The 25,566-nt window shown below is 34.5% G+C and overlaps 1 protein-coding gene across 1 annotated transcript in view; it reads left to right on the forward strand.

The window, feature by feature from the left end:
• Nucleotides 1-4,691: 4,691 nt before the first annotated feature.
• Nucleotides 4,692-25,566, forward strand: part of LOC148947169 (uncharacterized) — a 90,969-nt gene continuing 70,094 nt past the window's right edge. The window contains exons 1-3 of the mRNA XM_089097299.1: nucleotides 4,692-4,825; nucleotides 13,143-13,253; nucleotides 23,090-23,203. Of these exons, the coding sequence (XP_088953425.1) occupies nucleotides 13,206-13,253; nucleotides 23,090-23,203 (162 nt within the window). The 5' untranslated portion in view covers nucleotides 4,692-4,825; nucleotides 13,143-13,205. The remainder of the gene's footprint in view (nucleotides 4,826-13,142; nucleotides 13,254-23,089; nucleotides 23,204-25,566) is intronic.

The raw sequence follows: 25,566 nt of genomic DNA on the forward strand, positions 1-25,566 counted from the left end.
TGCTCATTGCCCCCATCCATCATTATGGACTTACGTATTATAAAGAAAACAGGGAAGGAGTATAGTCAGGCTAGGTCGCAAGATCTTCTTCACATTACTAACTGTTTCCATAGACTGATACCAATGGTGTTATTCCGAATTTATATTAAATTGCGTGAGAATTACCACTTTCTGGGACTTACCCTTTTTGGTAAGCAGTTGAACCCTTTTTACCACTTTCATACAATTCAATTAAAAATATTATTGAGCTCTGTTTCACCCCTGTACTTCAATCACCAATTAAGATTATTCAGAGCAGAGTTATGCCAATGGAATACCTTTTTCGCAAATTGAGTCCTCTTTACCACTTTCATGGAATCCAGTTAAAATAATTCTCGTATTATTCTCATCTTTGCTACAAATCTATATTCGTCGTAATGTTACAAGTTAAAACAATTCTGACTGCATTCCTTTCCTCGTTCTGTAAATAGCCGTGACGCATTCCTAAGCAAGCCTGAAAGGATGCAAGATACCTTTTAAGCTAGAGGTTATTAATCTATTTGACACGTTTTGGCTCAGAAACCTGTCTGGTCGCTTTATACGATCTCGTCCCTGAATATCTACTTCCAAAATATAACGTGTTTGGTCGTTTTATAGGTCCATAATATAGAGTGTTTGCTCGTATTATGCAATATCCCCTAGGATCAGCACCTAGGTTACTACTTATGTGATCTTAAAGAGAAAAAATATGAAACGACTGACCAGTGCTAACAAGCTATATGTGGAAGTAGCTAGCATCTATATATAAAATTGATTGATTCTAGTCAATCTGTGTATCAATTAAATATTACCAAATATTTTCAACTGAATGCAGGGAGCAAATTAAAACTTAAAATGGACAGAAATTAATAGTATATGAAGGGCATTTCCCCTTTCCTCAACACCTCACTCTTTACGCTAAAGTTTTGTAGTACTTTTAAAAAACCATCTTATTTTTATAATTGAATGGCCCTTTTGTTTCAGGAGTCATTCTTAAAGAATTGGAACGAAATTAAAACTTTAGGGTAAAAAGCAAGGTGTTAAGAAGGGGGCAACCCCCTTCATATACACAATAATTTCTGTTCGTTTTAAGTTTTAATGTTGCTCCTTACTTTCAACTGAAAAAAACTTGTTTTTCATTTAATTTCTTATCGTTTTTAAATAATGCCAGGAAATCAGGCCCCATCTTCAAGGAGAAACCCCCTCCCAACGGAAATATCGTCAAGAAAATTCAATCCAGGTGAAAAGTTACCCCGGACAATTACTCTTAACCACTCTGCGCGTAAAATTGAGACTGAAAAGAGAAAGCAAGTCATATAAAAAGAATGTTGTATAAGGGATTCTAGCAAATTCCAGCAGTGCATAATTTCCCCTGAGAAGTTCACTCCCTTGAAACTTCTCTCTCCATGGAGAATTCCCCCGTGGAAAAACCTCCAGTGGAAAATTTGTCCCTCCCCCCCACCCGAAAATGTATGCATGTATCCCAATAACAAATAATATGCGTTAACAATGGGCGAACTTTGGAACTTAAAGACCTTTCCCCTGGGGCTGGGGGGGGGTCATTTTATACCCAAAGCCATAGTTATAGGGTTTTTGAAGTATGATAAACAAAATGACTATCTCAAAATTTTGATCAGAGGATTTCGGAAAAAAGGGGCGGGGGAGGGGGCTTAGCTGCCCTCCAATTTTTTTTGGTCAATTAAAAAGGACACTATAAATTTTAATTTTCGTTCGAATAAGCCCTCTCCTGATATTCTAGGATCACTGGGTTGATTCGATCCCCCCTGAAAAAAAATAATAAACACGCATACGTGATCGATCTTTCTTTTGCCAAAAAATACAAAATTCCACATTTTTGGAGATAGGAGCTTGAAACCTATTTAGTGAGGAGTTTTGATACGTTGAATCTGATGGTGTGATTTTTATTGAGATCACAGAACTTTTAGGGGGTGTTTTCCCCTTTTTTTGAAAATCAGGAAAATATTCTCAGGCTCGTAACCTTTGATAGGTAATACAAAACTTTATCAAATGTAAATATTTGAAATCAGCATAAATAGACAATTCTTTTGATATATTTATTGGTATGAGAATTTCGTTTTTTGGAGTTTTGGTTACTATTGAGCCAGGTCGCTCCTTACTTGCAGTTCGTTACCACGAACTGGTTTATATATGCAGATTTGCCCTTATTAAGCGAAGTTTAATATACATAAATGAAACTTTAGAGTAAAAAGTGGGGACTGAGGGTGAAGGCACTCTTCTCACATTTAGCATAGCCCTGAATATGAAAAAAAAACTATAAACAAGTTTTTCTTTTATGACTTTAGAGAACAGCGTGAAGACTTACAGACAACAAGAATTATCAAACAGTTCGTGGTAACGAACTGTAAGTAAGGAGCGACCCGGCTCAATGGTAACCGAAACTCTAGAAAACGGGTTATTGATACCAATAGATATATCAAAAGAATCAGATTTCAATGCTGATTTCAAATATATAATTTTCATCAAGTTTAGTACTACCCATCAAAAGTTACGTGCCTGAGAAAATTTGACTGATTTTCAAAAAAAGGGGGAAAAAACTCTAAAAGTCATAGAATCTTAATGAAAATTAAACCATCAGATTCAGCGTAAGAGAACCCTACTGTAGAGGTTTCAAGCTCATATCTGCAAAAATGTGGATTTTTGTAGTTTTGGCCTGAGGAAAGATCAGTGATGCTTGTGTATTTGTTTTTGTGTTGATGTGTTTATTTGTTTTTCTTTTCCCCCAAGGTTTATCGTAACAACATTGTAGATCTAGAAGGCCGTAGGATGTAATTGGGGAACTAACAATAAAAGTTATAGGGTCATCTTTCGTAGACAAAAAAAAATTTAGGGCACCTCTGCCACCACCACCTCTAATTTTTATCTCAAAGTCACCTAATCAAAATTTTGAGATAGCCATTTTGTTCAGCATGGTCAAAAATATGATAAATATGTCTTTTAGGATGACTTAATCCCCGAAGTTCCCAGAGGGAGGGCTAAAAGTTATGAACTTTACCCAATGTTAACATATTGTTTTGGTTTTTGGGATGTATACATAATTTTTCTGGTGGTTTTTTTTGGTTTTTGGGTAGGTAAGGGTGGTTCGGGGGTTATATTGGAGGATCTGTTCATGATGGAAGTTTTCATGGGGGAAGGGACATTGCCATGAAGGGGGCGCCGGACTTGCCAGCATTATTTATTGGTTATTGGGAAGTATACACCCATTTTCAGGAAGGATTTTTTCTGGAGGGGGGGTGGGCTAGAGGAGAGGGTTACTCTGGAGAAGACTTTCGTGGAGGATGTTTCTTTGGGGTAAGGGACATTTCTATGAAGGGGGCGCCGGATTTCCAAGCATTATTTAAGAAACGATCAGAAATTAAATAAAAAAAAACAAGTTTTTTCAACTGAAATGTAAGAAGGAATATTAGAACTTAAAACGAACAGAAATTATAAGGCATGTGAGGGGGTTTTCCCCCAAGTCAGTACCTCGCTCTTTACGCTACAGTTTTTTTTTAGTGCTTTCAAAAGAGCGATCTATTCTAATTAAACGGCCTTTGTGATTCAGGGGTTTCTGAATCAAAATTTTTTTTAACTTTTAACGTAAAGAGCGTGGTATTGACTAAGGGGAGAAACCCTTCATATAAGTAATAACATATAAGTAATAAAAAAAACAATAAAAAAACAAGCGATACGTCTCAATAGTAATCTAAACTTTTAAAAAAGAAATTTTGATGTCAATAAATGTATCAAAAGAATGTGTTTATAATGCTGATCCTAAATATATAAATTTTATTAAGTTTAGTATTACTCATCAAAGGCTACGAGCCTGAGAAAATTTACTTGATTTTTTAAAGAGGGGGAAACATCCCCTACAAGTGAAAGAATTTTAATGAAAATCACACCGTCAGATTCAGCGTATCAGAAAACCCTATTACATAGGTTTCAAGCTCATATCTGCAAAAATCTGCAACTTTGTATTTTTTGCCAGAAGAAAAATATACGAATATAGAAGTTAGTTACGTAAGTTAATTTGTAAAGACATCCATTTAGCAAAAGAAAAGTAAAATTTTTATACAAATAAAAGCTGCATTAACTAAAAAATGTTCAGAAATTAAATAAAAAAAACAACTTTTTTTTAACTGAAAGTAAGGAGCGACATTAAAACTTAAAACGAACAGAAATTATTCCGTATACGAAAGGGACTTTCCTCTCCTCAACGCCTTGCTCTTTAAGAAAAAATTTGACTCTTTCTCACAACTTTATTTTTTAAAACAATAAAAAACTTTAGCGTAAAGAGCGAGGCGTTGAGGAGGGGACAGCCCCTTTCACATACGGAATAATTTCTGTTCGTTTTAAGTTTTAATGTCGCTCCTTACTTTCAGTTTAAAAAACTTGTTTTTTTTATTTAATTTTACATTAGAGATCTGCATTGACCTCAAACCTCTCCACCTCTTACGCCAAAGCCTATGACTAAAGTACAGAATGAGTGCTATAACATAAGAGCGATTTAATTAAAATTTTTGATTTATATTACAATGCTTTAAGGATGAAACAATAATTTTGAACACTCTTTGCAAGAATGTTGCTTGCTTTTAACAGTATTCTGCGTACGTTCTTGGCTAAAATGACGTACTAACAAGCTTCTTTTCAGGTTAAATTGCATTTTGACTCCAATGTAAGACGTGGGAACGAATCCTGGAAATCCAATTTATGTCGGGGAATAGCAAGTTTATTTATTTCACAGCCTCCGACTCGAGGGCTAGGAATTGCTGAGTTTACTTTGATAGAAGTATGGATACTTTTATTTTTAAGTTTTTAAGCATACTCTCTCTGTAATTATTATATAAAGTGCATTGATTGTATTTAGAATAATTTTCATCGGACTTTTTTTTAGTCAAATAGCCCGTATTTTTAAGAAGATAATAATTTTAAATGAAATTTTTTTTAACCAATTCGTGGTAACGAACTGTAAATGAGGAGCAGTAACCGAAAGTCTTAAAAAAGGATTTTTACATCATTGAAATCATCAAAAGAATTGGCTTATTATGCTGATTCCTCATATATAAGATTCATTAAGTTTAAGTGGTATTCGTCAAAGGCTACGAGCCTGAGAAAATTTGCCTGAATTTTGAAAAAGAAGAAAACCCCGCTAAAAATCAAGGAATGTTAATGAAAAACACACCATCGGATTCAGCGTATCTGAAAACCCTGATGTAGGAGTTGTAAGCTCCCATCTGCAAAAATGTAGAATTTTGATTAGTTTGCCAGAAGTAAGATCACGGATGCGTGTTTATTTGTTGTTTTTTTTTCTGGGGGTGATCGTAATGTACCATAGTCCTAAAATATCAGAAAAGGGCTCATGCAAAGTTGAATTAAAAATTCTAGTGCCCTTTTTAAGTGGCCAAAAAGATTGGAGGGTAACTAGCCCCCCTTCCACACTTATTGTTCCACAAAGTCTCCTGATCAAAGTTTTGAGATAACCATTTTGTTCAGAATAGTCAAAATATCTAATAACTATGTGTTTGAGAATGACTTGACCCACCCAAGGCCATAGGGGAAGGGATACAAACTATGAACTATGCCCATTTTTTATATATATTAGTAAAGGATCTTCTCACGGAGGAATTTTTCGTGGGGGAAGGGATTTTTGGTTGAGGAAAAGTTGGATTTCCGGCATTATTTAAAAAAAAGATCAGAAATAAATTAAAAAACAAGTTCTATCAACTGATAGTAGTGAACAACACTAAAATTTAAAACGAAAAGAAATTATTATGAATATGAGGAGGAGTTGTCCCCTCCTCAATACCTCGCTCTTTACGCTAAAGTTCTTTTTGAACTTTTAAAAAGAGCTTATGATTTTAATGTAATGCTACCTTGTGGTTCATGAGTCATTCTTAAATAATCAGAACAAAAAGTCAAACTTTGGCGTACATAGTGAGGCATTAAGGAGGGGCTAACCCCCTTATATTCGTAATAATTTCCATTCATTATAATTTTTAATATTTCTCCTTACTTTCAGTTGTAGAAACTTGTTTTTTTATTAATTAATAAAACTTGTACTGAAAATTAGATTGGTTATTATTACACATTTTTGTTCTACTTTCTCTGAATAACCCCTTTTTTAGTAGGCTATATAAATTATTATTATTTATTTTTTTTTCTAATGCTGTAGTCTTAAAAAATCTATTGAAGTTCGTAGGAAGGTTAATTTTGAGCTGTTCCTAAGCTGCAAAAGCCTTATAATTTAGTCAGTGTAAAAAAAATCTATACGAACTGGAATCATATCTTAACGAACTGGAGGACAGTCAAAGACTAAAACGAGAGAGGGGGGTCAGGTAAATACATGTCTAAATTTTTTTTTTATCGGGGCTTGATAAATGTGTAACTCTGGGTAGCCGAGATCGTCATTTTAGTTTTCTGGAAAAGAGTGGCAGTTGCTGGTTTTAACAAGATTACCAATTTACAACCAACTTTTGGATTTAACCAACTTAATGAAATTCATGGAAAGGTATATTTCTGAGCTATATTTTTACTCTTAAGCTGTATAGGTTTTAAAATGAAGTTAAGGCAAAATTTCTGCCGGTGCTCTATAGGCTGTATAGCCTAAGCCTAATAATGAAGTTGAAGTGAAAAATCTTTACGAACTGGAATCATATCTTTGCAAACTGGAGGGTACTGGAAGATTAAAACGAGGGGCAGGGTCAGGTAAATACATGTAAAAATTTTAGTTTTAGCGGGACTTTACAATGATAAATGTATCTCTCTGGCTACTTGGGATCGTCATTTTAGTTTTCTGGAAAAGAGTGGTAGTTGCTGGATTTAACCAACTTACCATCTTACAGTCATTTTTTCGATTTAACCAACTAATTAAAATTCGTGGGAAGGTTTATGTTGACTTCTATTTATACTCCTAAGCTGTATAAGTTTTATAATGTAGTTAAAAAAAAAATTGTTGGGGCTTTGTAAACTGTATAGGCTGCGTAATCCTAATAATGTAGTTAAAGCGAAAAATCTTTATGAACTAGAATCTTATCCTTGTAAACTGGAGGGCACTAGAAGACTAAAACGAGGGACGGGGTCAGGTAAATGCATGTCTAAATTTTAGTTCTATCGGGGCTTTACAATGATAAACGTATCTCTCTGGCTAGTTGGGATCTTCATTTTAGTTTTCTGGAAAAGAGTGGCAGTTGCTGGATTTAACTAACTTGCCACCTTACAACCAACTTTTGGATTTAACCAACTAATTGAAATTCGTGGCAAGGTTTATTTCTGATCTATATTTATATTTTTAAGCTGTATAAGTTTTATAATGTAGTTAAAATAGAAAATTTCTGTCGGGGTTTTGTAAGCTGTTTAGGCTGTGTAAGCCCAATAGAGTCGGGATCGTCATTTTAGTTTTTGGAAAATAATTACATTTGAATTATTATTAAAACATTTTCGATTGAAACTGTGCAAAGACCCAGAAGACACGGTTGTGGCAAGAATTCGCTGTGATTGCAATAGAAAATGACTGGTCTAAAACAGCTTCAACATGAAGGGTCGGTGTCGCGTTTTCATATGAAAGTAAAGAATGATCGTGAAACTTCATTTGGGCAGGTGCCACCCCCTCATCCTTCCTCAACTCCCAGCTCTGTACAATGAAGTTTCACTAGAGCTTTACAGAAAATGTTTTTGATTGCAAGAAATTGATAGCTGCAAGTATTTTACTTACCAATTTCTTCTCATTTCATTTGAACTGAAATTTTTTGCGCTAAAAATAAATGCTCATCAATAAGGCACTTTATTTATGAGTAACTGTGGAAGTACTTTTTATTCGATTCCCTTTTCCTTTTTGTAGAACATTCGTTCTTGAAGTATTAGGAAATAATTCAATTTTAGCGTGAAGAGTAGGTGGTTCAGGAAGGGAGGGGGGGGGGGGGAATAAACCGTTAGTGCTATTTGATCAACGGTCTGTAGTAACGGCACACTTTTATTGACTACAATGTATGTTTAGGGACGATTCTTCCCTAGTGGCACCACGTGCCACTATAACCTCTGAGACTGTTAGGCTATATATTAACCCTTTCAATAGTTATCAGAATTTACGCAAGATGGGCTTTCGGCCCTGAGTGGACCATTATTTCTTACTTTCTAATTTTTGTAGAGTTTTTGTACAGGGCCACTTTTTAATTACAGCTTGTTACCACGAGCCGTTTGAACAATGGCTTTGCCTAATGTGAAGGAGGATACGATCCTCTTTTCTCTCTATCCCCGTTATTTTTAATTCAAGTCTAACATTCACGCAACATTGCTCCAATCATCCATGAGTGATCATCACATCGAATAATGCACCAAAGGCCGCATGCATGGGAGAGTTTAGAAGAGTTGACCCCCCCCCCACTGAAATACTTGTCTGGCCCGTAAAAATGTATTAAAATGAATAAAAACACATTTTTTATGGATTTTAAAGTTTTTTTAATACCCCCCCTGAACAATAATACAGGTTACATGTTTCTTCTGAAAAGTAGCTAATAACATTGTTGCAGAATGGGGGGGGGGTGACCCCTATACTAGTATTTAACATTATAAAAATTAGGATATAGGAAGGAACATATCAGAATTATATTCTGTAGGCGTGAATAAGCATAAGCAAAGCTGAGACCCATCTAACTCCCTGTGTCTTTGCATCTGCATATAAAAATAGTCTCCCCCTTTGTTTGTCAAATAAACCAGAGAGAAATTGAATAATTCTTTGAAAGAACATAGAGATTTTCACACGCAAGTAATCGGGGTTTTATCTTCCCTTTAAAGGCTATGATCCCAACTATGTTTATCCAAAAGAGGTTTGTGTTGATTCTAAGCGAAAATTATAATTATAAAAAACAAAACAAAAAAAAAACAACAAAAAAAAGGACCATCCTGCGATAAGAGAGGATCTATCACCAAACAGTACCTATATCACAGGCTTAGTCGAGAAACATGCCTTAGAATGATGGGAGATTAGAAGGAACTTCTGTGTTTATCTGAGTACACAATAAAAGTTGGAATGTTTTCGCTTATAAATACATTTTTCGAGGCTTCAGGCACCCCTCCCAGACTGACAGAGAGATCCACTGAACTTCCTCCCCGGTAGCTAACGGATAACTACAAGCCACTGTTATTAAACTTTATGAATCCTCAAATGAGCCACTCCTTACTTACAGTTCGTGACCCCGGACTGTTAGAGATAATTAGTTTCACTGTGTTTTTGTTTAACATTCTCCAACCCGAGGATTATGAATTACTGACTTTACCTTGAAACAAGCACGGCTACCTTCGCTTTTAAATTGCAACAATTTCTATTTACTACCAGGCGAATTACTTAAGTTGGACCTTGCGTATTAAGGAGAAACGTACCCCTTCTCCTTTGTTCTGCAAAAATGCACAAAATACATTCAAAAGGTAAAAATTTTTCATTCAACTGGACTAAATTAATATTTATTTTTAGTCTTACTTTCCCGTTCTTCTTTCCTCTCCCCAAAGCATTTTATGGCTCTTGGTCTTCCCGTGTAAAAAAAAAGCTGTGCTACTTCTTCTGAAAAAAAATATGTTGAGACCACAAGATTTGAAGCTTTAAGTTTAAAAAACAACGAAGCAGAATATACTTATACAGAATAGGCTTAAAAGGCTTATACTTATACACATTTATACCTACCATGGCTAAAAGTCAAACAGTATTAGTAGCTTTATTAATAACATTTTTTTGCGTACTTGATATCTTATAAAGTAAGACTGAGACAATACATCTAAAAGTTGTACTTCTTGGAGAAAAGGGTTTTCTCTTAGTACCTTAGAAATCCTCGATTCAGCTTTATATAATTCAAGCTCTTAATTAAAACTGAAATAATCTGAATCTTCCGTCTTTTGTGACAATTCCGTCTTATATCCTTCTGGGTTTTACCTACTTTGAAAAATAAGTAAGTTTCATTCAATGCTTTCGCTTTTGTCAATTTTTGCTCCTTCTTATCCTCTGACAGCCCAATAGGAAAATATTTAAAGAACTTGGAGTGCGTTATCATTTTTTCTCAAAAGCTACTGAGGTGATCAAGAACGTATCCAGAGGGGTTAGGGGGGTCTGATCTCCCCTTAAATTTTTTTCTGACACAAAAAAACGTAACAAAACTACATATAAACAGATTTGGATCAGTTTTTAAAGTATTCTACTGCACCCGAAAAAAACACAGTAGTGTTTTTTAGTTTTTCCTAGTTTTGACCAAAATTTTGATAAATGTTTTCCTAAATATTTTTCTTCTTTTGTGCTCCGCTATTGTGATATGATGTATAACTCGTGTGTTTGTATGTCCTAGTGATTCAATATTGACACACCAGTTCTTAGGTTTGTTACACTGTTGATATTCACCTTTTAATAGCTTTTGTATCTAGTTTACCGAGAATGCTTCACAAAATATAAAATTTTGGCCATAAAGCAAGACCAGCCCTAGTCTTTACTCAACCATTAAAACAAAATGATGAAGCATTAAGAAATTTAAAAGCAAAAGTTGATACACCAAAGATAAACTCTCACCTACTCAGCACTCTATATCATTCAAAATGAAGTTTGGTGACATCTGTTCCCCTTTTTGATTGTTTATTGCCTAAATCATGTTTCATTTTGGCAAAACCTAATCCAAACAAAGATAAATTTGTTATGTCAACCTTGTTTGGACAACAGCCATCCTCTAAATCTTCATACTTTTCGAGGTCACGCTGCAATTCATTTGAGTTGCGTAAATTAAGATTTATTGCTTACTTTGGTTAAGACGATGATATAATCTGAAATGTTCGAAAATATCTAATTAAATCCCTCATCAGGTCCTTCATTTGCGTAAAAAATATTTCTAACATAAAGTAAAAAGAAGATAAGCTTATTAATAAGCAAATATTGAGAAATTAACGAATCTCCAACCATATACTTTCATTTTCTAGCTGCCCTAACGGAATGAAAATTAGCACTTCCAGATATCTTACTTTGTTTAATTAGCAGGTGCCTGTAACAGAAAGCAAATCTCCCATCAAACAACAATCTTGTCCTTTTTACAACGGATAACTGAAGTGAGTATTTATAGGAGTGCCTTCAGAATCAGCGTCAGAAGGTTTTCAGATGCTGACAAGAGAGTAGGCTTGTGTATTTCTTTTTCTTATGCTTGAGACTAAGAGCAAGCTAGTATCTTGAGTTGTTGAGATTGTAAACTATCACAAAATTGTATTGTACAGTGACAAATGTTATGTTCAGTTTCGTAAGTTCTGGCCTGGTGATCGAGCTGAAACTTGAAGGAAAATCTTTATAGGAGGGGGGAGGTTAAGGGGACATAAATATATTTTTGGGGAGGGGAGAGAAAAACCAATTTTTGCCAGTTCTCGCAAAAGAGTAATTACTACGTTGTTGTTCTCTCGTCATCTCGTCATCTGTTTGTCCTCGTCATCCGACAGGTCCTTTGGTTAGCTGTTAATGCTTTAAACAAGTAATCTGGGTCGCTTCTTCTTCGCTTCCAAAGACTTCAAGCTTATTTGTTTTAGCTTTCCCGGCCTTTTGGGGCAGTAAACCTCAATTCCCACGGCAGTTTTCGGTTTTTGGACCTTATATTACATGGATTAAGTCTCAATTATTTGAGGCTGGCAAATTGGACTTCTCTTTTATTCAGGTGACTGTTAGAGCCTCCATCAGGAGTGGATACAGAATTAATTTTTAAGGGGGCACCAATACAAATTTGGATCCCTCATTGGGATTTTTCGCCCCTTGAACCCTGTAATTAGTGCAGTCGTCTATCTTCAAGGGTGCTCGTACCCCTAAAACAATCTCCTTGATACGCCCCTGGCCTCAGTTTCGTAAAGATGGGTCCTTATTTTGCTTAGGTGGTAGTTTAAGGCTCTTGTGGCTAGAAAAAAGTTTATCTACTTCACTTAGGCTGATTTGAAAATAAAATTAGTCCTTAAATTGCTCGTGACCTTGTTGCCACCAAGTTTTTTCTTAAGCTCAAAGACCCTGAAAGTGAGTCCAGAAGTTAAAAGGGAACTATTAAGTTAGGTTGCAATCAACAGAAGAGAAAATTATAAAGAAATATTTATAATGGAATGGAAAGGTAAGACAATGGGTGAGGGCATTTAAAGATGGCCGCACAAATGTGCATGATGAAGAACGGAGTGGACGTCCCAAAAAAGTGAAGTTTAAGCAAATTCAGAAAAATTGAATCGGAAGATCTTGTGCGCCCATCTTTAAATGCTCTCACCCATTTCCTCACCATTCCACACTCGTAATGTTTTGTCCGTAAACTTTACAGATCTCACGACGAATATCGATCGGTTTTACGCCTTTAGCACTAAGAAATCGAATAACAGCCCGTACTTTAGATTCGGCGGGACTCACGATTGTCGGAGGCATCTTAAACACTCAGTAAACAACGTATACAATGAAGAATCAGACTGTAATGGCGTCAGTGCGTAGACAAGAGATGTAGATAACCAGCGCGCATGCACAGAACGCCAACCGTAGCGCTGCGGCGGCGGAATCGCAAAACGGTACTTACTTAAAAAACATGCCTCGTATATATTTCTAAAGAGCTTTTAGCACTGTTGAACATAAATTAGAATAATAACCAGAAGATATTATTAAACAAAGGTGGAATTTCACAATAATGGTATATCCAGAACTTGATGTTTAAACCCGTAAAAAATTAATACAGGATGCGAATACCGACCGTTGTTGCACTAAAGTTATGTTAAATTTTACCTTTATGGTAAGAAATCATTGTGGGTAAGCCGTCTTTTTTTCATTCCGTAGATTTTAAGAAAGCACCCTTATCATTATTATTAATTTTTTTTTTAATTTAAAGATTTTTTAGCTTATAGCTGCTGATTTAGTAAAAACAGCAATAATGAAAACAGGAAATAAGTTGTTCATGTCATTCCCAAATTTTCTAGATCTATTCACAAAAAGAATTGATCTCATTTGCTTGCTAATGTAAACAAGGTCTATCAAGATACATGGTCTATATTCATTCTTCAATGTTGACCTAATATGAGACTATTTGTGTCTTGCTTTATTTCCCCTGTGACTTTTTTTCTAGCTAAGAAATGGCTTTTTGATTTAGGACACAGTGTCAGGAACATGTGCTACAACTTATTCTGTCCGTCCCTTGAATGACAGAGAAGTAATGGAAAACAGAGTCTCATCTTTCTGTACAAATGGAAGTCCTTTTGAGGTAAGAAACCAATTGCAATATTACATTTCCCAGAAAATATATAGAGAATCTTTTGATTGGTATATTTCGATGTTCTATATTAGTTTGAAAAAAGGGTTTCTCCAAGAGTATTTTAAAGTTTGAATCAGGCTTGTTAGTTTATTTCAATCCGTGGAGGAAAAAACATATCTACTGTCAGAAAAGTTGGTGATAGCGTTAGAATTGCGAGTAAAAAATTTCTTTTGCTGGTTTCAAAATAATACTTTCGAAACCAATCTCTTTCGCAAACAGAAAAGGATATATATATCGAAGAGAAACTAGGGGAAAAAGCAACAGGTGTGCTTATTCCAGGTTGCAAAAAAGTTATACATTTATAAAAAAAAACGCAGTTTGTCCTGAAATATGTGTAGTACAGCATATAAAGAAACACCACACAACAAGCTCTAACTAGAATTAAATAAAATTTTAATTAGTAATAATTAGTAATAAATTTTTATTAGTAATAAATATACGTAACTTAGGAATTAACTTACGTAACGAACTTCTATATTTATTATTTTTAACAAGTATATTAGGGGGTTTGACCCCTAGTCAATACCTTGCTCTTTACGCTAAAGTTTGAATTTTATTCCAATTCTTAAAAATTACCCCTTAATCACAAAGGCCGTTAATTAGAATAAATAGCTCTTATGAAAGTACTAATAAATCTTTGGTTTAAAGAGCGAGGTATTGACTAGGGATGAACCCAATCATATACGTAATATTTTCTGTTCGTTTTATGTATTGATGTTGCTCCTTAATTGCAGTTGAAAATCTTGTTTTTTTAAAATTTAATTTCTGATCTTTTTTTAAAATAATGCTGGGAAATCTGGCGCCCCCTTCATAGCAATGACCCTTCCCTTATGAAAAATTCCTCCATGGAAAGATCCTCCCAATTAATCCCCCCCCCAATACCAGAAAAAATCCCCCTGAAAACGTCTGTGTACTTCCCAATAACCAATACTATCTGTTAACATTGGGTAAAGTTCATAACTTTCAGCCCTACCCCCGGGGACTTTGGGGGATTAAGTCATCCTAAAAGACATAGTTATCATATTTTTGACCATGTTGAACAAAATGGCTGTCTCAAAAGTTTTCGGGTGACTTTGGAAAAACTTGTGCGTGGGAGGGAGCCTAATTGTCCTCCATTTTAGTTTTGGTCACTTAAAAAGGGCACTAGAACTTTTAATTTACGTTCTAATGAGCCCTATTACGATATTCTAGGACCACTGGGTTGATACGATCCCCCCTGTGCAAAAAAAAAAATATATAAATAGATAAACATGAATCCGTGATCTTTCTTCTGGCAAAAAATACAAAATTCCACATTTTTGCCGATAGGAGTTTGAAACCTCTACAGAAGGGTTCTCTGATACACTGAATCTGATGGTGTGAAAAATTTTCATTAGGTTTTATTGCTTTTAGGGGGTACTTTGCCCCTTTTTTCGAAAATCAGCCAAATTTTCTCAGGCGCGTAACTTTTAATGGGTAAACTTTTGATAGACTAAACTTGATGAAACTTGTATATTTGGAATCAGTATTAAAATCTGATTCTTTTGATGTATCTATAGCTATCAAAATCCTGTTTTTTAGAGTTTCGGTTACTATTGAGCTGGGTCGCTCCTTCCTTACAGGTCGTTACCTGGAACTTTTTGATAAAAATGTTTCCTTAACAGATATCTCTATGAAAATTAATGAAGTCCTGTCAGAGAAGTAGGTGTTAGTCTTAGAATTGTATCCGAAAAAATATGTTTTTCTGGTTCCAAAGTCATACTTCCGAAACTAATCTCGTAAACAGAAAAGTGATATAGTAGACATGGAAGGGAAAAGAAGAGGGGAAAAGGAACAGTTGTGCTTTTTCCAGAATATAAGGAAATTTTAGATTTCTATAAGAAAAGTGTTATAAAAAAATTGAACATAGAAACAAAAACCTCGTAAATGTAGAAGTAAAGCCCAAATTGGAATAAGTCTATCAACAATTTGTTTTACTAAAATTGTTTAAATCATATCAGAGAAGCTTTTGATAGCCTTATAATTCTCAGCCAAAAAACAAATTATTTCTGCTTTTTGAAATCATTTTCGGCTAAATCGAATGCCTATGACGTGATCATAACGAAATAATGTGTCCAATTAGAATTTTCGTGAAGCCATTTGTTTCACTCAATACACCTATAAACTTTTGTACATTAAATCTTTTTAAAATCACCAAAAAAAAGGTCGAAGAAAGCAGATGAATAACTTTTCTTTAAATTTACTTAATAATTCTATATCTGGGCAATTCTGCGGTGACCACCCATTTTCAAAAGTCAGGTTTATAAAGTGGTATGCACCACGCGTTGTAGAATTGTGAAGTCTGCTTCACAATTCTGCTTTCTCAATGTGCCAAGCACATTGCGAAGTCTGCTATACCCGTAACAAAAGGCATGAACTGGTGGAAACATGCTTCGCATATTGGAAACCAAGATGTACACCAGTGAAAGAACTACAGAGCTACATGACAAAGGTACAACAATGTACATCGGTAAACCGGGCACAGAGTTCCGAGAGGTAAGCCAGGTGTCAGAGGATAGATAGCAATTCGGACAATTTAAATCCCGAAGCGGCTTAGTATTATTAGTATTACCTTATCTGGGCAAAGGTAAATTATAAATATTATGAATCTCATTAACTATCATTTCGTAAACTATATTTCCTGGTGTATATCATGAAAGTCTTTAATTTTCTACGATAAATATTTTTTGGTGAATAGAAAGTAATATTTATATACGTCTTATTTTTTTAACCAAAAATAGAAAAAGGAAAATGAAAAAGTTTGTGATACCTTCGATGTGAAGGAAGATTTGTTTTGCGAGGAAGAATTAATGACAGTACTAAAAGGATTTAAAAATAATAAGGCTCCAGGTCCTGATAGGGTAGTAAATGAGTTTCTTATGGTAGTAAATGAGTAGTAGTAAGTAGGGTAGTAGTAGTAGGGTAGTAAATGAGTTTCTAAATGAGGTTAGATATAAGTTACTGAAGATTATGAATATGATTTTTGAAAAAGGGAAGTACCAAATGATTTTAGGAAAACCTTAATTAAGCCACTTTGCAAGAAACATGATAAAAGTGAGTGTGGTAATTATCGGGGCATTAGTCTGGTCTCTGTAGGCAGCAAATTACTTAGTTATATGATATATTTTAAACTGAGAGATGCCGTAGACAAAGTTTTAAGAGAAGAACAGTGCGGTTTTAGAAAAGGTAGAGGATGCGTCGACCAAATTTTTACTTTTAGTTTAATAATTGAGAAATGCCTGAGTTGTCAAACACCTTTGGTCCTTAGTTTTAAGCATTTAATTCTGTTAATTGAAGAGCTTTAGCAAAGGTTTTATCCTTGTATGTTATACCAGACAAATACATTAAAGTGATTAGTGCTATGTACGGGAATAACACTGCTGCAGTTAGGGTAGGAAATGAGGTTAGCAGCTGGTTTTGTATTAAATCAGGATTTAAGCAGGGTTGTGTTCTATCCCCCTTTATATGGATTATTTTGATGGACTTTTTATTAAGGAGCACAGGAAAGGTAATGGGAGACCACGGAATCAGATGAAGAAGAAAAAGTCTCCTGGACTTAGATTACGCTGCTGATTTAAGCATCCTAGAGGAAAGTGCGAGCAAAATGAATGAATTTTTAGAGGTTTTGCGAGTTCAGGGTGCTAGAATAGGTTAGAAAATTGATGTTAAGAAGACTAAGTCATTAAGGCTAGGAATAGGTGAAGATGAAAAGGTGACGTTGGGTAATGAAAGATTGATCAAGTGGGCAGCTTCACTTACCTTGGTAGTATTATTAGTAAAGATGGTGGGAGCAGTGAAGATGTTGAAAGTAGAATAGCCAAGGCTCAGGGTTTTTTTCTCAACTCAGGCGGCTTGGTGTTGCGATGAGTTGTTAGTAGTATTTTCTTAACAAGCTTTAAATCAATAAGAGCTCCTGTTTCTAGCAGAATTAGTCGTGGTCTCAGCAATCGTACAGAAAAAAGTTATTAATCGTTTCTAATTTAAGCATTAAGGTCAATTGATCCAGAGATATTTATAAATAAACCGAAAAAATATCAAGTTGATATTTTTCAATATAAGACTGATTCCATGATTCGCTGCGTTTGAAATTAAATAAGCCCTTTCTTTGCAATGTGCAGTCGCTTTGTGGTTTGAGCCCCTAAGAAACCCCTTAGAGGTTTCTAAGAGCCTCTAAGAAATCTTTAAGAGTCCCTTAGAGCTCCTATTTTTAGCAAAATTAGTCCTGGTCTTAGTAATCGTACAGAAAAAAAGTTACTAAATGTTTATAACTTAAGCATTAAGGTCAATTGATCCAGATATATTTATAAACAAACCAAAAAATATCAAGTTGATATTTTTCAACATAAGACTGATTCCATGATTCGCTACGTTTGAAATTAAATAAGCCCTTTCTTTGCAATGTGCAGTTGCTTTGTGGTTTGAGCCTCTAAGAAGCCCCTTAGGGGTTTCTACAAAAAAAAGTTACTAATCGTTTCTAATTTAAGCATTAAGGCCAATTGATCCAGAGATATTTATAAATAAATGGAAAAAAACCCAAAGTTTAAATGTGTCTTATGCTAGTGTGACGGCATTGCTTTGTAACAGTATAATGCCGCTTTCCTTTGGATTTTAATACATTTTACTTTCTGATTTCATTTCCTACAAATTATAAATTTCCAAGTACCTCTTGAAAAGGGATGTTAAAATATACTTTTAATTTCTTTTTTCTTACGTGCAAAAATCAAAATTTAATATTGAAAGTGTAATCACTCTCTTGATTCATACAATGTGTCCACGCACGAGAAATATTCACTTGACAAATTTAGGTTGCGCTGAGAAGAAAAATCAAGTCTATTAAACACGCTATTGTTTCAATGCAAAAGCAATTCTCCATAAATATATTACTTTAAAATAGACTGCAAACAAAGAAATTTTGTCCTCCTTATGCATAATCTTCTCTGTTCCACCAGTAAATATTGCTTCTAGAATCGATTTCCGTGCGAACACTGTGTTTTGAAGTCTACTTCTCTGAACTTCTTCTTTATTACACCAACGTGGCCAACAATCTGGTTAGATGCCTCGTGTCTCTTTACCTTCTGGCTTGTGCTGCCCGTCTTTCCCTATATTCCTTTGATTTTACTTTTTCTTTTCTACATAACTGCAATAATCCGTGCAACAGCCCTGAAAATTGTTGCATAAATTTTAGCAACAGCCATAGAAGATATAATACTACGTTAAACATAATTGCAAATAAGACTACTCACGAATATTGCCTGTCGTGCAAATTAAAATTTTTATTTTATCAACGTAAGCAATGGTTAAGTCTTAGAGCAGTAAACTTGACATTTCACTGCCAAAAGGAGACGCTTTGCATTGTATATTTAGTTTAAAACTTTTTTGGTTATCTCTACTTTATGTAGAGAAACCAGTGTCTTTCTTCAATCTCAAGTTTCCACAAACGTTGAATTTGAGAGCAACTGTTTTGTTTGCTTTTAGTTCGTGTCTCTCAACTTCGTAAAACAAGGGAATGGAACAGTTTAAATGAGTGAATTTATCGAGGAAACTGAATTCAAAGTTTAGGGTTTCTATGTCAATCTATTTTGGCTAGCTTTTGAAGATTCAAAAGTACTTGGTAGTTAACATTTAGGATCCGTTTGTTTGTGTCCGCAATATACGATGTAAATATACGAATTATTCAACATCTGGCATGTTCAGTTCCTGTTTTATAGAGGTTCATGAACTAATACAAATGAGGAGAAATCAGTATTAAAGTGAATCAAGTTGATATTTTTCAACATAAGACTGGTTCCATGATCCGCTGCGTTGGAAATTAAATAAGCCCTTTCTTTTTAATGTGCAGGCGCTTTGTGGTTTGAGCCCCTAAGAAACCCCTTAGGGGTTTCTAAGAGCCTCTAAGAAATTCCTAAGAGTCCCTTAGAGCTCCTATTTTTAGTAGAAATAGTTCTGGTCTGAGCAGTCGTACAGGAAAATCTTAGGAAATCAGAAGTCATAATAGGGATAGTCAAGGTAGGAGTAATTGTTGCAGGTGTAGTTTCAATAGGAATGGTAGTGGGGCAACGGGGTATTATAATTAGAGTAACAATGTGAAACCAGTCATGGTAGATGTATTTGTGGAAGAGTTAGTCGCGTGGCTTTACTAGGAGCTGTAGTAGCACCACGAATAGTAGTTACTGCAAGAGTAATCGTTGACCCTAAAGAAAAGTAACCCTAAGAAACCCCTTAGGGGTTTCAAAGAGCCTTTAAGAAATTCCTAAGAGTCCCTAAGAGCTCTTTTTTTTAGTAAAATTAGTTCTGGTCTGAGCAGTCGTACAGGAAAATCTTAGGAAATCAGAACTCATAATAGGGATAGTCAAGGTAGGAGTAATTGTTGCAGGTGTAGTTTCAATAACAAATGGTAGTGGGGCAACGGGGTATTATAATTAGAGTAACCATGTGAAAACCAATCATGGTAGAAGTATTTGTGAAAAAGTTAGTCGCGTGGCTTTACTAGGAGCTGTAGTAGCACCATGAATAGTAGTTACTGCAAGAGTAACCGTTGTAGGAATGATGGTCAAAGTTAAGGCGCATTTTTCTGAAAAATATATATATATTTATGCACGTTTCAAATAGTAATATGGCTTGTTTAGATAAGGTATGGCTATATTACCCTTGTTGGAATTATGCCAAATCTGCTATCACGTACGGGGAAGCCGACGACCATTAAAGGCCTAAGACGACCCCCAGACGGGACAAGACTTTAATATCGTGGGAAAATGTTTTTAATATTGACATACTTAACACCTGAACTCTATTAAAATCCTGGAAAATTTATTTTCTATCTAGAGAAATTAATATATAAAATGGGATGCGGTTGAGCACCTCCGGCGAAACGGAGAAGAAAATATCTTTGGAACTAGTTTCCTATTGCGATGACGTACCGACAATGTTCACCTCCAGGTTGTCGACTTCATTCCATCCCCAGCGACCAAAATCTCACTGATCAACTTCAGTCCTGAATTGGAAAAATCTGCGACTATCCGTCTGAAAGAACCCGTAAAAAGTCTCTCAGTCGTCCAAATAAACGCTCCAGACTCTGCCTGAAGCGAAGAGGACTTTGATCAATTCTACTTCCAATTAAAGAGTGTAACCAATCACCTCCAGGTTGTCGACTTCATTCTATCCCCAGCGACCAAAATGTCACTGATCAACTTCAGTCCTGAATTGGAAAAAATTGCGGCTATCCGTCTGAAAGAACCCGTAAACAATCTCTCAGTCCTCCAAATAAACGCTCCAGACTCTGCCTGAAGTGAAGAAGACTTTGATCAATTCTACTTCCAATTAAAGAGTGTAACCAATCAGATACCTAAAATCGAGATACTAATCGTCTTGGGCGACTTTAACGCAATCAAGGGCAGTAGCCATGCCGGTCGGAAAGATGCCATGGGCTCACACGAATATCTGCGTCTTAATGGATGGGGAAAACAACTAATTGACTTTTGCTGAGAAAATGAACTATGTATCACCAAAACCACTTTTTATGCACTGACACCAACAAAAGGTTACATTCATCGATGGAGATCACCGATGGAGATAGATTGACCAAAAACATGATCGACTATATCACGGTTTCACCCTACTGCTTATTATAGATTATACTTGTTGTTTGTTTTTTTGTATTTTTTTTTAATTTTTTGTTAGTAGCAAATCCTCACAAGCGACGCTTTTGGTGTGCTGCCGATAAATTGCTATTACTACTATTATTCTGATATCCAAATCATGGAAATCATGAGAAACAGACACTGTCTCACTACCTGGAGGGGACTTTGACTCGGATCACACACTGCTAATGTCTAAATTCAGGCTAAGGTTAAAACAACTCCACGATAGATCAAAAGAATCAAATTTTAATACTGATTTCAAATATATAAGTTTCGTTAACTTTAGTCCAACCAAGCAAAAGTTACGCGCCTGAGAAAATTTGGCTGATTTTCGTAAAAAGGGGGAAAGATCCCCCTAAAAGTTATAAGACCTTAATGAAAATCCCACCATCAGATTCAGCAAATCAGAGAACCCTACTATGGAGGTTTCAAGCTCCTATCTTCAAAAATGTGGAATTTTGTATTTTTTGCCAGAAGAAAGATCACGGATGCGTGTTTATTTTTTTTTTCCCAGAGGTGATCGTATCGCTCGGTCCTAGAATATCGCGGAAGGGCTCGTTGGAACGGAAATTAAAAGTTCTAGTGCCCTTTTAAAGTGACAAAAAATGGAGGGCAGCTGGCCCCCTCCGACGCTCATTTTTTTGCCAAAGTCACCCGATCCAAATTTTGAGATAGCCATTTTGTTCAGCATGGTCAAAAACATGATAACTATGTCTTTAGGGATGACTTAGTCCCCCAAAGTCCCCGGGGGGAGGGATAGAAATTATGCACTTTACCCAATGTTAACATAAAGTATTGGTTATTGGGAAGTATACAGACGTATTCAGGGGGGATTTTTTCTGGTAGTGGGGGGTGGGGTCAGGGGTTATTTGGGAGAATCTTTCCATAGAGGAAGTTTTCTTAGGGGAAGGGACATTGCTGCGAAGGGGGCGCCGGATTTCCCAGCATCATTTAAAAAAAGATCAGAAAAAAAAATCAGTTTTCAACTGAAAGTAAGGAGCAACATCAAAACTTAAAACAGACAAAAAATATTACGTATATGATTGGGTTCAACCCCTTGTCAATACCTAGCTCTTTAAGTCAAAGATTTTTTAGTACTTTCATAAGAGCTTTCTATTCTAATTAACGGTCTTTGTGATTAAGGGGTCATTTTTAAAGAATTGGAACAAAATTCGACCTTTGGCGTAAAGAAAACGGTATTGAATAGGGAGTGAACCCACTAATATACGTATTAAAAATATATGAATATAGAAGTTCGTTACATTAGTTAATTCGTAAGTTACGTATATTTATCACTAATAAAAACGTTCGTAAATAAAATTAAACAACTTTCAAGAAAGCCATTTAACCAAATAAAAGTAAAATTAATATACAAATTTGGTTTCAATTATTCATGTACGGTGAGCCAAAATCAAAATCTGCATTATTTCAAAAACATTCAAAAATTAAATAAAAATAAGTTTTTTTTAACTTAAAGTAAGGAGCGACGTTAAAACTTAAAACAAACAGAAATTATTTCGTATATGAAAGGAGCTGTCCCCTCCTCAACGCCTCGCTCTTTACGCTAATGTTTGAATTTCTCACAACTCTATTTTTGTTAAACAATAAAAAACTTTAGCGTAAAGAGCGAGGCGTTGAGGAGTGAAGAAATATATTGTGAGTGAAGGAATATAAAACCTGAAACGAGCAGAGACAACTGCCAAAAATGAAGTCAAGCTCTAAACGAATGAAATTTACCACAAGCAGTTGTACTTTTTGTACCCCCTCAAACTATGCAAAAGGCTAAAGTCTCATTTTTCGTTTATTAAAAATAAAATACCTTAAATTGAAAGTTCGTTTGGCCCTTAATTTTCAAAATACATGAAAGTAACAAAAATGTAAAGCCCCCTTGGCAAGGCCTTTATTAATAGGCGTGTATATCAAGGAAAAAAGTCACCCTGTACGAAAAAATAATCTGTTTAACCAAAATATGAGGGGATTATAAACAAAATAGTAAAAAGTAGATGAAATTTGATAAATACAGGCTATTAAATAGGCTCGTCAGAGACATATCATCAACTTTTCAAATTATCGGTTCCTTTTGTAGCTAATGCTAAGAAGAAATGATAATAATCTTTTTCTTTATTTTAGGTTATCAAGAAAAAGAATTTCGATGACTGTTCAGACGCGAAGTACTATAACAACATTACTCCTCCTGGTTTTAGATGCAAGCCGGGTGCCTCCTACTGTGAAGGAGATATTCTAGTAAGTCTCTTTCCAGCTTTGTTAGATGTCTGTCCTTGCAATGAATATAACTTTACCTCGAATGAAAAGCAGAGCTTTTTGGTTGCAAGAAGAAAAAAAGGTGGATAATTTTTAATATTGTAAATATTAACATATTAAAATACGGCTCCCGTAGTTTATATAAACATATGCTATATAGATATTAATATAAATATAAGTAAATATTAATATAAACAACATATTTATATACCAAACTAAAATTAACATGCTAATATAAATATTAATATATTTTAACTATGGCTCTCGCAGTTTATATAAATATGTGTTATATAAATGTTAATATTAATATAAATATAAATATAAATAAATATTAATATAAATAATATATTCATATTTTAAATAAAAACTAACATGATAATATAAATATTAACGTATTGAACTACGGCTCCCTCAATCTAGTTCTGGCCAATTTTTCACAATAAAATTTATTTAATAATTGGAAGTGGCGAAAAAGATTTATTTCTATTTAATTGTCTGGCTATAAAGCTGTAGCAGGTTGGTTTTAGCTTATTCTAATCTAATGGACATTAAAAACCGTAATTAAAATCAGAACAAAACTTTAATCATTTTATATTCATTTCAGTATTTGTGTTTGAGTTTCTTCGTTGATCGAGTTTAGAACTTGAGATTTCTTGACAATTTTATTTTCCTTCTCTGTTTTATTTAATACTAGCTTACCCGTTGCGCGTTGCTGCACTCTCAAAGGAAAGCAAATTCAATGAAAATTTCCTTCGAAAATTCTTCCCAGCAAATTCCGATCGCAAACTGTCCTCCCCTGCGGAAAATCCCCCTCCATCCTGCAGAAAGCTTCTCCGCATGTGCCGCAGAGGAAAATCCCGCTGTGGAAATCTCCTGGGTAAAACTTCTTTTCCATGAAAGTACCCCCTCCCAGGGGAAAATAAACATTTGATTACACACACACACACACACACACACACACACACACACACACACACACACACACACACACACACACACACACACACACACACACACACACACACACACACACACACACACACACACACACACACACACACACACACACACACACACACACACACACACACACACACACACACACACACACACACACACACACACACACACACACACACACACACACACACACACACACACACACACACACACACACACACACACACACACACACACACACACACACACACACACACACACACACACACACACACACACACACACACACACACACACACACACACACACACACACACACACACACACACACACACACACACACACACACACACACACACACACACACACACACACACACACACACACACACACACACATATATATATATATATATATATATATATATATATATATATATATATATATATATATATATATATATATATATATATATATATATATATATATATATATATATATATATATATATATATATATATATATATATATATATATATATATATATATATATATATATATATATATATATATATATATATATATATATATATATATATATATATATATATATATATATATATATATATATATATATATATATATATATATATATATATATATACATATATATATATATATATATATATATATATATATATATATATATATATATATATATATATATATATATATATATATATATATATACACACAATATATATATATATATATATATATATATATATATATATATATATATATATATTGTGGAACAGACACCTAAACTATCAAAGGTGATAGGATGTGATAACTGACAATCTGGACCATCAGTTGCGACAACACCAATACCAGTAGCTATAGAAAAAGCCTTTGCTAAAGTATCTGAAGCAATCAAAATTGAAAATGAACAGCAAAGACACGCGTGGTTAGAAGATAAACGAAAACGAGAATTAGGGCTTATGAAAAATGAAAATGAACAACAAAGACACGCGCGGTTAGAAGATAAAAGAAAACGAGAATTAGAGCCTATGAAAAATGAAAATGAAAATTGGTATCTTGAGATATTCTTGCATAAGAAAAAAACGATCTAGATAGGTCAAAAGTCTGAGAAAAATTGTCAAGAGCCTAATTTTTTTTTTTTGGCAAATGACGTCATGTACTATGTTAGTAAAATATATAAGCATTTCTTATGACATCATATATGGCACCATATAAGTATTTTCTTATATTATGTCAGGCATAGCATAAATAAGATTGTTGAGTTTAAAACGCAACAGTTATTTATATAATGAAATGTCTGTTGGAAGGCCCAAAAAACAAAAATTTGCAATTGCAGTTACTAA

Source organism: Artemia sp. Qi Xiang Cuo, chromosome 11 (genome assembly GCF_049724085.1).
Source record: "Artemia sp. Qi Xiang Cuo chromosome 11, ASM4972408v1, whole genome shotgun sequence".
Lineage (NCBI taxonomy): Eukaryota > Metazoa > Arthropoda > Branchiopoda > Anostraca > Artemiidae > Artemia > Artemia sp. Qi Xiang Cuo.